Source organism: Octopus sinensis, unplaced genomic scaffold (assembly GCF_006345805.1).
Source record: "Octopus sinensis unplaced genomic scaffold, ASM634580v1 Contig10850, whole genome shotgun sequence".
Taxonomy (NCBI): domain Eukaryota; kingdom Metazoa; phylum Mollusca; class Cephalopoda; order Octopoda; family Octopodidae; genus Octopus; species Octopus sinensis.
In genome coordinates, this window is record NW_021832227.1 from 190,929 (window position 1) to 207,555 (window position 16,627).

The 16,627-nt window shown below is 35.1% G+C and overlaps 2 protein-coding genes across 2 annotated transcripts; one reads left to right on the forward strand and one right to left on the reverse strand.

Moving 5' to 3' along the window:
• Window positions 1–9,301: 9,301 nt before the first annotated feature.
• Window positions 9,302–9,834, reverse strand: LOC115228644 (beta-1,3-galactosyltransferase 1-like). Its single transcript, XM_029799189.1, has 2 exons — window positions 9,695–9,834; window positions 9,302–9,470 (listed from the first exon to the last, which is right to left on the reverse strand). Exons 1-2 carry the CDS (start codon window positions 9,832–9,834, stop codon window positions 9,302–9,304), a joined length of 309 nt encoding a protein of 102 aa, XP_029655049.1.
• A 3,939-nt stretch (window positions 9,835–13,773) lies between these two features.
• LOC115228645 (puromycin-sensitive aminopeptidase-like protein) lies at window positions 13,774–14,705 on the forward strand (the record flags this gene model as incomplete). Its single annotated transcript, XM_029799190.1, has 4 exons — window positions 13,774–13,881; window positions 13,929–14,117; window positions 14,201–14,204; window positions 14,266–14,705. Coding segments are annotated over 4 exons (741 nt in total), but the record flags the coding sequence as incomplete, so codon positions are not given.
• Window positions 14,706–16,627: the final 1,922 nt, after the last annotated feature.

The window sequence follows — 16,627 nt, forward strand, 5'->3', positions numbered from 1 at the left end:
ATATTTATCAATCGAGTCATTCATCAAAAAGAGTGTATTTTCTCTATTTTGAGTTGAGATGGGCACAAAATAGAAAGATAAAAATAAAAATAGCAGAAGCATACTCAACACGTCAGCAAATGCTGTAAGAGTTGCGCAATAACATTTATATGAAAAGAACTGGTTTCTGAGATTTCCGATAAAGATTCCTTGTTTATTATATATTGAAAATGATCACAAAAGTGACTTTATTTAGCAAAAGATTATTTTAAAGACACATAAATAAACAGAAATCATGCCATTTAGTTGCCTTATTGTTTTAATCCAATTAAAAAAATAAAACCTGTTATCAGTTTTTTAGTTTTGATTTTTTAAAATCTATTTAATAACTAAAACAATTTTAAATAAATAAACACGATAATATTTGATTTACGTGATTTTTACGTGTTGACCAATACATTTAAAAATTATAGAAATGTCAATCTCACGAAATAATCAAACCTATGAAATAAACTCCGATCAAAAATATCGCGTTTTCGTTAACTTACTGGACGATTCAACCGTAAGTCTAGACATTCACAATCACACATTGGGACTAAATATCCTCGAGAGTGTGTGTCGTCATATTGGAATTCCAACTGTATATATATTGAATAAATTCAAGACAATTTATTTTTCATTCCGATTTCTGGACAAGGATGGCCAATCTCGTTTCATTAGATTAGACAAACCTGTTATAAAACAGCTTAAAACGAGCCTCAGTCCTCAAAAAATAATTTTTTCAGTCTTTTATTACTCGATCCAAACAGTTTTTGAACAGCATTTCTTGTTAAATTATTTTGATTATTTTAGTGACCAATTTTTCCTCCAATTAAACCGGAACTACTTAAAATGCAACTTGGGACTAGAAAAATCAGAAATAACTTTTCTTACGAGTTGTTTAGTCCACAGTTTGTGATTTGACTGAATTTACTAACAGAAATTAGTTTTCCTAGCTACAAATCCCTCCTATGAGCTCAAGGACTCGTTGATTGTTTCATTTCTGCCAAATTTCCTCAAAAAATATTCACATTATTTTTATATTTCTCGAGTCATCAACGAACTTTCTTTAATTTCTAAAATGTCATTAAAGGATGTCAAAAAATCGTTTATGGAGACAATGGTCAGCCTCCCTCACTACGGGACTGAATTTTTTCCCGCCAGAATTAATGTTGAGTTTATTGATATCATTCTTAATAGGACAGATTGGTCTCACTAGGCATATCAAGTGAGCACGTGGTATTGTGTAGTAATTCTCATTCAAAATCATTCAAGTGTGACATTTTTTAATCATTTTAGATGGGCGGGAGTTTCCTGTGTTAAAAATTTAGGACATTCAGTTGTTTTTTACATGCACGATTCCACAATAACGTTTATTTTTGTATGATTTTTTGCTAATTAAAAGGCCTCTCAAAGCTTAGCAAAGTACATTGGCTGGCTCTCAGCAGAAATCGGTCGATTTCAGATTTAGTAAGAATTTTATTTTTTATTTTTATATAGCGATTGTTTTTACATTTCCAATGGAATAGTTCCTGAGAAGTATTTTATGGGATTTATACTTTTAGAATCCCCGAAAACTGTTGTAATATCAATTCTCCAAAAGTTGAAAAGTCTCGGAACAGTTTTAAAGACAGTCGTGAAAATTTGGCGGAAAAGTAATTTTTATAATCACCGAAAGTCCGTCGGGACCAGAAAATCGACAATTTATAACTTCATCTTTGAAAAAATTGAAATCGATGGGCAAAAATATTTTAAAAAAATCAAATACAAGCATAAATCAGCTTACTTTGAAGAAGTCTCGGGATTTGCCTCATCCCTTTGTTCAGTCTTACAGTTTTGAAGGAAGTTTAAAACCGCCTCCCGTCGATTCAGACTCCGAGCAACTTGAAAATACCGTTTTTAGTATAAAATTTATTTTAGTCCCATTTGTCGATCTGGGGGCCTTTTACAGCCAGTGTTTTGTGTGGTATGGCCTGGAATCCTCCAATTGATATTAAAAAACTTACATGTGAAGGAATCCTCCCCCAAACACAGGTTTTTTCAAGTTTGACTAATTTTTGCCTAGAAAATTGGCTGTGTGGCCAAAAAACGTTATAAGCCTCGAGCAACTGAATTTCTTTCGATTTACCCACAGCTGGCGACCATTTTTCGGGATGCCAAAAAGCGGGAGAACGAAGGTCTGAATAACGACCCTCGTGTACTGCCATACGACCACAATCACGTGGAAGTACCCTGGAGTCAGCGGAACCCGGGTGGATACCAAAATGCCTCGTTTGTACGTCTGAGTGTCCAAAATGTGGTTCTTGATTTTATCGTGGCCCAAAACCCCAAATTTCCTAACGATTTTTGGAATATGGTTTGGCGTGAGAAGGTCGGTCTTATAATGTGTCTCGATGATGGTCAGATGGATTATATTCCATCGCTAAAGAACTCCGAATTTGATATCGTACTTATATACTGTGCATGATAGGTATCTGTGACTTTGAGACATCAATATGACTGGAAGAGCTGTTTGGCACGTCAACTTGCTGTTGAGGTTGAAGGACAGTTTCGTACTGTTTGGCAGCTTGTATATCATGATTGGTCTCCGAATGGGACTCCTGCGTCACTTGACCAATATCTTGGTACAATTTATTGTGATATGATTAGATTTTATGGACGAGGTTGACTCTCTAAGGGAGGCTCAGTCTGGGAAGGATTTGAGTGGAGTTTTAGTACACTGTTCCAATGGAGCTGGGAAATCTGGACTGCACGTATTTTTGGAATTTTGTAAAATATTCATTGACAATTCCTTGGTTTATTTCCTCATTAAAATTGTACAGGAAGTGGACTATATGTCTATTTTACATTGCATAAGAAAGCAACGTATGATGGCTGTCACATCTCTGGCTCAATATTTGTTCGCAATTGATTTTGTCGATAACTATCAACTTAAATCATTCTGTGTTTGAATAATTAGTTATTTGTTACTTCCTATGTAAAATCATGCCTAGTGGTACATGTAGTGTATTTAAATTATAAAAAATTTATTTGCGAAAATATCTGAGAAACGCTCATCTTATTTTGTGGGATTGTATAAGACCAAAATACCACAAAAATATTTAAAAACCACCAATTTATCGGATTAAACAGCAATAAAAACAGTCAAAATCTATCACCAATGTATAAACAAATATAAATCAGGAGAATGTAGTCGCTCAATGGGCCAAATCTACATTTTTAAAACAAAATTAAACCATTTTGGTATGAGTTTAGGCCAGTCGTTTCCAACTGAGTAATCCTGACAGGAACTCGCGAGATATGAATCGTTAATAAAGTCGTCTGTGAATCCTCCACTCTAAAAATCACACAAAAATCAATAACCGGCTTATCTCTCAAATAAATGCATTTTCTATAAATACACGATTGCTTCAGCACTTTCCGTTTAAGACAGTTTTTGCAATTATTGCAGTTCTGCTTGACATTGCACGGCCCACACTGCCCACATCGCTTCCTTCTTTGGCTTCTAACTTTTGGAAATGGCTGTGTGCCAGGAAAGTGGCCAAAATCTGACTGCATTGATGCAAGATAATTCTCAGAATGTACCACTTTTGAATTTGGAATGACCAATTTCTTTTCTGGAATGGCCTTGTTCTCATTTTGGCAGGGCTTTGGTGGCTCAAATGGGCCATATTTGTCAATCAATGTCCCAAGTCCATGAAAATTCCCACTTGAGGGGAGAATATCCAACAAATTGAGAGTTTTGCATTCGTGATAAAGCTTTGGAGGCTCAATGTGTGTTCGGACAAAGTTAGAAATCGGCTCATCAGCCTTTGAGCTCAATTACCAATCTATGCAACCGTTTTATCTCCGGTTCGCTTCCTGATTTTGCTCGCGGTATCTTATTTTCTGCAAACCTCACTGCCCTCGGGAAGAAGACAACGGCGTAAGACCCATTGCTGTGGGAAATATTTTCCGGAGGGTCTCCGCTAAGCTTCTCTGTCATGCCATTGTTCCCTGTTTGTCTCCAAACTTTCTGCCTGCTCAACTTGGTGTCGGCGTTTCCAATGGTTGCGAGGCCGCGACCCATTCCATTCGTGAGCTGTTAGAATTTTCCGAGGAGTTTATCATGGTCAAACTGGACGTATTGAATTAATTATTAATTTATTAAAAATGTTAAATATCGAGGCTTATACTCCCTCCAGATGATTTTTTCTTTAGAAGCCTCCACACTTTTGTTGAAATTGCGATTTTTTTAAAAGTCGTATAAGTCGTCCGGATAGTTTTGTGAGTAAATTCTATAAACATCAATCTGTCTCGAACAATATAAATTAGCCTACATTTAGTCTGTGGCTATCCGGAAAACAGTGGAGAGTATGCGTACAGAACATACGTTTGAAATGATCTCGTCGGAAGAATGACAAAGTCTCAGTTTGCAAATGGAACAACGGAGGAAGCTTTGCCGAGTGTGGCTATCGGTCTTGAGAGCGTTATAAAACCACATTATTATTCACGGAAATAACGTGTTATTTATTGTAATATAAAATATATTGATTCCTATTTTATAGATTAGGGATAACGTTAAATAGAAACCTAAACTTTTTCAGTGCCCTATCTAAAACCCTAATGTTACCTTAACATTGAAGAAATGAAATTTATTACTCAAAGGATCCATGAGGCCAATCGTTACGGACACAATTCATTGGAAACTTTATAATAAAAAGAAATTTTGATAGTCAAATATAAAAATCATTCTTTTTTTGTTGAAAAAAATAATTATTAAATGGAAATCAGGATTTGCCAGTGGCCGCACCGCGGATAGCAAGCGAGTTATCTCACAAGATTGGTATCGATATCCTCTGGTAGCTGGTTTTCCGGAAGTCATTGGTCTTTTCTCCAATGAGCTTCTTAATAGACGAAAGAATCCTCTTCCCCTCGGGCCCAATCATGCCCCTCGTCTCCACGGCGATTGGGACGAAGTGGTACGAGTCAGGAGCGATGCGTACTTCCTCGTTTGTTTTCCTCGACCCGGCAAGACGCGAAGCTAGGACACGACGCAGACTGAGTAACGGTCCCCGGAGCAAAGGTGTACAGGTTGCATCCTATACGAGACACTTCCCCTCGCTGAATGGGAAGACCGTCATTCCGTCTGGACGATTGCCGTCTCCGCGATCAAGACCAGTGGCCTCCAGAACCGAAAGGAAGCATTAAGGTCCCGGAAAAAATTAAAATCATTTAAAACCATTCTTAATCTTGAAAAAATCAAGTTAATCTGACATTGACTAGTTGACATTGATTGGTCGCGGCTTGCACTGCGCTTTCAACATATTATCATGTCAAAGAATTGGCGATAATTTTTTTTAATTGAAAATTTGCGGAAGGACAGTAAACGTTATTTTATAGAGTTGCAAGTCAATTTTGGAACAATTCAAAACTAAAAATTCATCTACAAAGACAGTCAAAAAGTTAAAGTTCCCGCAACAGGACCTCATTCGGAAAATGCAAAAACTTTAAAGATACAGTATCTGTGATTTTATACTTAAATATGCCTGGAAATCATAAATTAAAGCCTTTATTGACCACAAAATTAGTAAATCTGAGCATACTTCAAGAAATATTATCAAGGACGGATATTTACGATCCGATTGAAATTGAATTGATTTATATGCCAACATTTGATTATATCAAACAATACAAAAGAAAGAAGTCTATTTTTAATTGGGTTACTTGAATACTTTTGATCGAGGTATGATTCTAAAACAGAACATTGAGTTGATTTTTAGTTCATATTTAAAACAGGAAAATGAATAAAAAATACTGATTAAACCTTCTTTCCAAAAAAGATATTTTTGAGATTTTGGTTAAAATATAAAAGTTAAATCGAAGCAGATTACTGGATGTTGCGCTGCAAAATCTAGAAGATGACTATAAGAGAGGTCAATTTAAAAGATTACGTACTCCCTTTATGAAAATGACAAAGAAAATCAACGAAAAAAATGTGTAGAATTGCTAAATCTTCAGAAATCGCTGGAGAAAATAAGCAGAAAATCTTTATTCTGAAACTGTGTGCCCAACTATATACACTCAAACCCCTCTAAACCGATTCCTTGGTATACCGGAATTCCCTTAAAGTCGGATTAAAATTCTGGTTCCGATTCACCTCATAAAACATCACTTTTATTTTATCCTTGACATATCGGATCTTTTCTATTCTAAATTCCGGCTGTATTTTGTTGTTCCGACTTAAATTTTATTTTATCATGAACCAGGCTTCTGACATCAATCTTTGATTTAATAGAACAACGATAGAGATATATACTTCGAACAACTCGACAGAAAATCAAAAACTATAAGAAAAAAACAAAAAGATGGTAGATTGTAACTAAACTAAAACGAAAAGATGGTTGCTCCGCAAAGAAATTACGTTGCGAATTGTCTTTAAAAAAGAAAATTCAAATAATAAATGAATCATTAGATGTTATCCGGTTGATTAGAATGGCGTATATAGACGTGAAATCAAACACAATTTCCATCTGGTTTAATAAGTGTGTAATTCTAGTCAAAATATACGATATAAACGACAATCTTGAAAACAATTTATTGTTCATATCCTTACGAATAGACTAGTTGATAATCCAATGATTGAAAAAGAATTTTTAAATCTAGACTTGGAACTATTCACTGAAAATACAAAAGATTGGGAATCATCCCTAGTTGAGCAATACTAAAAGGTCTCAGCGTCAGAAGATAATGACTCAGATTCTGATACGCAAACAGAGGCAGAAGATACAGAGAAGTTAACACGCACAAATGTTCAACAAATACTAGACGAAATCTGCCACTTTTTTTGCACTAAAGATTCTCCATTACTCGATTTCGTCAACAGACTGATATACAATAATAAATAATAAGCAATTGTTAAATCGAAGCTAAATACGAGGCAATCCTTATTGACAGATTTCTATTAATTTTACTTGTTTTCACTTTCTCTTTATTAGTAACTTTAATGACTTGTTCTGAATAATTTTTATCAATATATCGGCCACATTTTTTTTGTTTTCGCCAAATATAAATATAAAAGTTAAAGTTAAATCAAATAATTTTTCTGATCGAATTCAAGGTCACAATATTTTTTAAAGTTGGTTAATTGTTCAATCGTTAATAATAGAAAACAAATCATTTCAGAAATCGTTCAAAAGTTAAATCTTCCCATCTGCATCTTAATATCGTTTGATTTATTTTTTTCAGCAATACATGTGAATTTATGGACAGTTAGAAAAGGGAGAAAGATTCTTGAAGACTACGCAGTTTAGGGCGCGCTCCCAGTCTTACGGATTGCGAATCGCTAATAATTGTTTTAAAAGAATCAGTTTTTTATCAAAAAAAGATAATAGAAAACCGCTAGCACATAATTTTATTTTAATTCGCACATTAACGTTAAAGCCTTGTTTTGAAATTTACTTAATTCGAGTAAAAACAAACATGGTAATAGTTTAGTATTCGACTCTCATTGACTGTCGTGTTAGAAGCTCCGATCCGGTTTGACGAGTTACTAGAAATCTCATCGCATACGGATTCCAAATATGAATAGATTTCTGATAGGATATATCATGAACTTCCTAGTATTTATCAGCCGAACACAAATAAAAAGGAAACTTAAGAGACATGAGAAACTTATTCATGTCTCAATTTGGAATTAATCAGAATAATTACTTGTTTTCTCTCTTACTCCCAAAAAATTGTGGGAGTGGTACAAGAAAAATCTCAGGCACTGAAAATGATTAAGATTGTTTCACAAAAATTCTCATTAAGTTATTAAGTGGAAATTCAAAAAGTCATTAAACACTTTCTGTGCGATGTTGGCATAAAATAGCAAAGGAATGGTAGAATCAGAAATTGGAATCTTCTGAGATATGATAGCCTAAATAAAAAAATTTTGAAAATCTTCAGAATTAGTCCTGAAAATTATTATGATTTATTTTTTAATTTAAAATATAAATTAAATTTTTTATAAATAAATATTTAAAATTAACATTCTCAGTCTTGGTTGTGTGTAGAAATGGACTACATGCATGCTTCTAAAGATGTTGACCCTTCAATGGCAGCACGTGCTGTATGGGTTATGAAGGTCCCCAAATCTCTCTCTCGACTGTGGCGGGAAACCAAAACATCCGATGATATTGTCGGAAAAATGACAATAAATAAAACAATGTAACTATATACGATGATCCCAAGGAATCAAGAAAAAACACCAAAAGTTGGATTTATTTCGAGTCTTCCAGTCAAAAGACAAGCCACTCCTCTAAATAAACAAAAAAATTATAAAATTAATATAATCAAAGTCGAGGACCAACAAACCCAACTCATAATCTCCCAACAACCAAAGCCCGCCAATGAAACAGCTATTTTGGGGGACGAAATCTTATCGATTGAAGGACACGTGATTCAACGTGGTGATTTTATGGCGGACATTGCCACAGCTTCCTTAGATTTGTCAAAGTTGGTCCAAACTCGATATTTAGGTACACTACACATTTTAAGCCACAAAAACAGAGCATTCAACTGGAGGGAATTGTGCGAGATAAAAAAATTATTCCACGGGAAGATGTAAGTTTTGGGGTTAATTTTTGAATAGAAAAATTCTCAGAATATGAGAGGAAGAAAGGACATGAAAGTGCGGCAGGAAAAGAGTGTGGTCTTGGAAAAGGTCTTTGCTGCCTTTGAAAGTCACCAATACTACACGACCTATGACTTGTCTAATGTGACGGACCAGCCAATGGGGTATTTGAAAGAGATTTTACAGGAATGTTGTATTTTTAATACTCGCCCTCCACATAAATCAATGTGGGAGTTGAAGCCTGAGTTTAGACATTATGGTAGTAAAACTGATGAGTAATTTTTAAATATTTTGTTGTTTTTTTATAGTTGGTAGTATATATTATAAACTATTCGAATGCTAGAATTTGTTTTTAGAGAGCTCGGGTTATTGCCCAAATTTTGTAGGATGTAAAAAATGATAGTTTAGTTAGTTTTTTGTAGCCGTGACTGCTGAATAATTTTTATTAAAAATGCATTGTTTGGTAAAATTGAAGTGAATATTTTGTAAAAACCAATTCAACATTCGTTTTTTAATTTAAAATATATATCTTTCACATTCGATGGGGTGTCACTAAGGTGAATAGAAATCAAGTTTTTGGCATCACATAAATAATCGTATTGTTGGTGAATTGAGAATCCTTTGACGCCTAGCTTCACTATTCCAGCCAACTCACCACAAATTCCTAATAATGTCATTAAACGAATTTTAACCGGTTATAGCGACATCTTCAAGATGAATTAATTTTTTGTTTTGACAAACATTTACAATAGCAGTAACCGCATCTTTAGACAAGACATAACATGTCCCAGAACAATATGGAGGATAATAATTTAAAGGATACTCTTCATATGAAATGTCCCTTATAATTTGATTTCTGATAATATAAACCATTTTGAGTTTTCTCTAATAGGAGTAGCCTCTTGATACAAATGGCACATTGTAAACCGACTATTTATCTTGTGGAAATCAGGACCTAAGAGAAATATTTTCCGTCTTAATTCCTCGATATTAAAAACAATGTCATCGTCAACTTTTACAAAATATTCAAAATTTGGAAAATCACGTATTGCCCATCTAATAAATGACGCTTAAAAAAACTTTAATGCTTCCATTATTTTTATGGACAAATTAAAGTAAGATTCGACAAAGTCTGCAAAAATCAGATCATTGTGCACGTCTGATTCTTTTCTCAATGACATATTAATCGGTTTTTCATTTGTACCCATAAAAAATAGCATTTTTGCGTTTGATCGTTCCATTATCTCTTTATTTCCCCATGATTCTCTTATTGCTCGTCTTCTTGCTACATTTTTGGGATCTTTTACAAAACGTTAGCTTTGCCAAATTACCAGATATAATAACGACGAGAATTGATGTATTATTTTTGTTTCTCATATTTTCCAAATCTTTATAGCTAATTTTTTTAGTTTCGTATTTTCTACAATCTAAGCCAGAAACTTCATTTTTCAACAATAGATACGTGGAAATGATTAACTACATTTTCAACAAATAAATACAGTTCCAATTATTATAATCTGCTGATATTTTCTCTTTCGAATCATTAAATCGTTTATTAGCGGTTAGAGCATATTTATTAGTGGAACAAACCGCGTTAAAATCGAGAAAACTCAAGAACGCTTTCGAAAAGCACTACAAGGACCGGATGAACATCTACTCATCGCCCCATTTGATGAAATCTTGGGAAGAAACCTCGGGGCTACAGGCCCTAAAACACCACCACCGCGCCCTCACAGAAATTGTGCCGGGACAAGGGAGGAGCACCGGGCAAAGTTGAGGACCCTCCTCAGAGAAGCCGGGATCACCTGATTAATTAGTTTTATGTTTTGGACGGTGATCTTGGTTCTAATAATAATAATAACATATTTATTAACCAAAAATTTTTTGCGGTTCACAAAAATCGCGAAATTTGGTATATATTATTAAATACTAGTTTTTAAAAATTTTAGTAACGATTCTAAAAGTAGACTGTTATGGTATTCTCGCCAGTAGACTGTTTTGGTATTTTCCAATGACTCAATAAAATCTAATCTATGTTTCTCTACTGACTAAATGCAGTCCTTTTTTAAGAGTCATTAAGTCGATTTATTACTAACAAAATATTAAAAAGTTAACTCGAGTTTATAAAGAGGCTGGAGGTCAGCTCAACGACGTATCGAGTAGCAGTTTCCGCGGAGCACCGCGACCAATATTCGCTGGAAGAGCCAGCTCGTCTCCCTCCGGTCGTTGGTCTTCCTGGCAGTCATCCTGGCAATGTCGGTAAGAAGGCGAGTCACTGACCTGCCGACGATTCCGGATGTTTCGAAGGCGAGGGGGACAAACTCGTAAGAGTCCGAAATACTTCCATATTTCGTCCAAAATGCAGTCCTTATTTGAAAAATAAACAAAAATAAACAAAATATAAATGCAACAATTAAAAAAATAGAATTCTATAAAGATAAATTCAGTCGCCAATAGTCACCACTTGCCCTCAGTGAATTTTAAAAAGTCCAATGTTACATCAATGTATTCCTAGACTAATTTAAAAAAGAAACCCTTTTTTGAATACTTGAAAGATTCTTCCAAAAACGTGAACACTTCTTTAAAGACAGAAAAGGTGAAATTGGCAGATTGACATAATAAAAGAGAGTCAACCCATACATTTCCAACACATCAACAAAACCAAACATCTCTAAAGACAACATTTCAGTCAAAATTTGATGCCGAACTTTTCTTTGATCTCCATTCAAAATACTACGCCTGACTGATATTCAATAAAAAAAGCGCCAAAACAAACCGAGATGAAAATTTCCAGCAGAAATCATCTCCGACTCCCATTTCCGAACCAAAGAAGAGGAATTGAGTGAATACTGAGAGACAACTCGGTAGTAACCAGTTTTTTGAGAAGAACTGAGATCTTTGAACATATTCATTGCTGACTTGAAACAGGTCTAAACTCAAAATGACTAAAAATACATCTGGTTTGTATGAAAGCAAATCCTGGGAAAATATTTTTACAGAATTGGGAAAATCGTTTGGAATTTTGTGCTCTTTTTGGAGATTTCTGATGATTTTTTTGCAGTTTTTCTCAATGATTTGTTTGGGTCTGAACAAGACTGGTTTACTTTTGATTAAAATGTGATTTTGAGTTAAATTATTAAAATAACTATTCGTATATTGCTATAAATATTCATTATTTTTGGACCAATTTTGCTGAATCGACAAGTTGGCAGGTCTGAGTAAAAGATACAAAATCTGGCGGAGATGATATTTTAGGGACTAAAAATTAAAAAATAAATTGACATTTAATTTCTCCAAACATTTTTCGAAGGCAATATTGGTAATATTTATCATATATATGTTTTTCAGCTGTATCGAGTTTCCATCTTTTACCTGATCTAAATATGAATGTTGAAAAATTAGAAATCCCGGTTAATCTTAATTAAAGTTAATTTCAAAATGAGCAAACTACAATAACATGAATCATCTTCCAAATTTTAAATTATTTTTTAAACAATTAAATTAAAATATAATTAAATAATTAAAACTCACAGAAATTATATTCCAATTACATTTCCTGCTATTACTAAGTAATTAGTAAATTTCTTTTTTTTACAATTTTTAACAAGTTCGAGTGTTAATTAAGTGAATTTATGATGTTAATTCTTTAATTGAGAGGACGCGCCAATAGATAGGCAGTTTTCGCGCAATATCGCAAGCGAAATGCGCTGAAAAAGCCAGCTAGACTCACTTCTCTTGTGACTTTTCTTCGAGATCATCAAACCGATTTCTAAAAGGAACCCCAGGGCTTTCGGGCCGATTATCCCACTCGTCTCGAAAGCCAGGGGGACGAAAAGGCAGGTGTTCTCCAATGAGGCGTACTTTGCGATTTTTTTCGTTTCGGCATGTGCGGAAGCTGAGCCAGGGCGGGACGCGGAGTCGATGAGAGATGACGAGGAAAACGAGTCGACACAGGTCACGTCCCAAACGAGAGCGAGTCCCCCCTTGAACGGGAATAGCGGGGACCCATCGGGACGTTTTCCGTCACCACGGTCTAACCCAACCGGCTCCAGGACCAAAGGAAATCCTGCGGCGTTGAGCGCGCGCTTAACAATATCGTTTAAGGTGGCATGTCTGGGTATACGGCCGGCACTGAGGCGACAAGAGAGGGGGTGTAGCCCTCTCCTGTCAATGGCTTTAGGCAGATATCTTCGAGTGTATAAGAACAATGTATCTCATCCCAGTTCTTTTGAACTGAGGGGACGTCCGGGATTTCAAGCCCACGAGAAATCCACATGTTGACACCTGCCGCATATTCCGACAACTCGGGCTGTTCAGAGAAGGGGTAGAGAACAGAGTTGACAAAACTAGCGGAAGCAGACAACGAGGAAAGGTAACATGGGAAGAATAAATCTCCACAAGAACGAATGCCGATGCCCCCGTAACGAATAGGTAAATTAACCCGTCGCATGTCTGAAGGTTTGAATTTGATATTTACGAGGAGCTCAAGAGTTTTGGAGACCATGTTGTCGAGACGGTAAATTTCTTAGATTTAATAAAGAAAAAATCTAATAATTATTTAAATTAAACGTATTTATTCGTTTAATTAAATTCTATTCTAAAATAAAAATTTTTTATTTCATCATCATATTACACGTGCATTTAATCCACCAATGAACGGTTCTACTATTTTTTCGCGTTTGTCAAAAGATGTATTTCCTCAAAGTTATCAACTCTCATTAAAAATTGACACTGAAAAAGATGTTTTTACAGGCAATGTCACGATCGCAGTGACGGTAAATATTTAAATATAAACAATTTTGACAGATTATTGCTTTAGACACTCCACAAATAATGCTCCACTCAAATTGCCTTGATATTCAACAAGTTTTAGTAAATCAAGGTAATTAGAAAAATCCAATTTCAGATAATGAAATTGACGTTTCGGTCAAATTTTCTGTTAATGAAGAATCTCAGATACTTACAATAAATTGCCCACAACTAGTAAAATATATTCAATATAATAGAAAATTGGACGTGCTCAAATCAAAATTAAATACAACGGGCAAGTAAATAAGCAATTATTTGGGTTGTACCGAACTACGTACAAGTACGAAGGAAGAACAATTCGAGGTGTGGCTACCGATTTTGAGGCAAGTTGAGGATTGACAGTTCATTAGACCACAAATGCTAGAATGGCTCTCCCATGTTTTGATGAGCCAGAATTCAAAGCAGTTTTTACTCTGTCAATTATAACTCGAAAAAACCAGACTGTTCTCTCAAATACGGTTTTTTAATATTTATACTAATTTTTAAGGATATTTGTAAAACGGAGACTTGGCTAAATGAAAATAATGACGATTTTGTGATGACTTCATTCGAACCTACACCTCCCATGTCGACAAACCTGCTTGCGATTGTTGTGGGAGAATACGACTATATTGAGGACTTTTCATCCAGTGGAGTTAAAGTCAGGGTTTATACTGGCCCCGGAAGGCAAGAGGAGGGTCGATTTGCTTTGAAAGTGATCATTTTCAGACATTTTAGATCGCTTGTCGTGCAATTGACTTTTATACTGATTTTTTTAAATATCCTTGCGTGATGAAGAAATGTGACTTGATTGCCGTGGCCGACTTTGCTTTTTGTTTGTTTTTTGTACTTTAACCTTTCAGCCGCAATGGAGAACTGGGGGTTGGTGATTTTCCGTGAAACAGCACTTTTGGCCACGGAAGGGATTTCCTCGACGAATATCCTCAACCGAGTGGCCGTCGTTGTAGCCCACGAGATTGCCCATACGTGGTTCGGGAATTTGGTTACAATGGACTGGTGGACTTATTTGTGGCTCAACGAGGGATTTGCCACATGGATTTCATATTTGTGTGTTGACAATATTTTCCCCGAGTACGACATTTGGTCTCAATTCCAAATAAACGAGATCTCCGTGGCAATGAATTTGGATTCCTTGCAAAGCAGTCACCCAATCGAGATCGAAATTGGAGCTCCTTCAGAGGCAGATGAGATATTTGACAAAATATCATACGCCAAAGGATCTTCCATAATAAGCTATCTCTACGAGTATATTGGCGACACGGTAAATCACGGAATTCCGTAGTTTTAGAAATTCCGTGAAGGAATGAGATTGTATATATCTCGACATGAGTTTGGAAACACAACATCCTCTGATTTGTGGACTGCATTGCAACAAGTGACTTGTGTGGATATCGGGGAAATTATGCGCTGTTGGATATCCCGGAAAGGATTTCCGTACCTTACGGTTGTCCCTCAATTTTCACGATAGGTTTCCCAACTTTCGACCACCGACAGTAACTCAGAATCAGTTTATAGAGCAGAATCAGTGTATTAGAGGAAATGGTTTTTAGCAGTTTTTTTTATATTAGACGAGTCGTTTTTATGGAAGGTCCCGTATAATTTAATCCAGGAATCATTCCCGACCAATCCGTCCAAATTTTTTTTGAAAGACAAAAAGGAAATAATTACGATCAAATCAAGTAGAGACGAATGGATTAAAGTAATAAAAATGTTGTATTTTTAGTTCAACGCTGGAAATGGGGGGTTTTATCGAGTTAAGTACGTCGGGGCACTGAAGGATCTTATAATCAGTGCCTCGTCGAATTTGTCGGTAAGGGACAGAGTTGGACTTTTGACGGACTTTTTGTTTTTGGTTTGTATACTAATGGAATTATGACATTAGGCTAACATTGGAGAAATGTCTTTGGTTGATGGACTTGGACTCTGTTGGAATCTCCGCAATACGACAAACTATAATATTTGGCTGAGCATATATAATATCATATCGATTGTTGGTTTGTTTGTTCAAGACACTGAATCTTGTAATCCATTTCGGGAATTCGTGGTACAACTGGTTAAAGTACCATATGAAAGTGTTGGATGGACGGTTGTTAAGAGCGAAGGGATTTTTAAGCAGAGTAAAAACTCTAGATTGCTCAATTTCTATGTTGAGGACACTCATATTTGGAATTCTGGCCAAATTTGGTCCAATTGAATTCCAAAATCGTTGTCGAGATGCATTTAACTGGATTGTTGAAGGAATACCAGTCCATGCGGATCTTCAGACTGCAATTTTGCAGTCAGTATTACTGAATGGAACAGACCGATTTGACGATTTGAACAAAATCCTCACGTGCTATAGAAACGCTGAACTTGGCGAAGAAAAAGCCCGTATTTTGTCGTGTTTAGGATTCGTACAAGACAGAGAACTTGTTGATTATGTTTTGAAATTTGCTGAATCCGTATATTTATGTATTTTTACTGTAACAGGAAGAGGTTAAGGGACAAGATTATTTCTACGTTTTTTCTGGGTTTTCAGCGACGAAATGGAGTTCTTGGATTGTCTGGGAATATTACAAAGCAAATTACGACAAAATATCAGAGAAAGTGACTTCTACCAAACTAATAACCAACATTTTACAGGTAAATTTGAGTATTTTTATTTAAAGTTTGTGACTGCGCAGTTTAATACTGCAGGGGAAATTGAGGATATGAAGGTTTTGAGGGTTTTTATTTATGATTAGAAATTTTTCTCGAGTTTTAACACGAAAATTATTGAGATGGCTGTGAGTCAGAATATTGAATGGGCAGAAGTAAGAAAATGTGTTTGTGAAGAAAACTACGGTTCTGTCAATGACTATTTGACACAGTTTAATTAACTTTGTTTCTTTATCGGTTTCATTTTTGTTGATAAAATGTGATTTTGTGTATTTATATTGTTAAATATGTTTAGAAAAAATATGTTATTTGACCTTGAGACTTGTTAATTACATTTTAATTGGTTAATAAATTCCGATGAGTAAACACGACAGTAATATTAAATAGACTTGAATCAATTTTTGTTGGAATTTTACATTTATATGACAGCAAATTTTTGCTGTCGACAATAAAAGTTGAATGCTTTCCTGAATCAAGTTCATCAAAGACGTTGAAATTCTCAATAGTCTGAGAGGACTCCTGGTCCATTTTAATTCCGCCCAACATTCTTATTAGTGGTCATTCTTA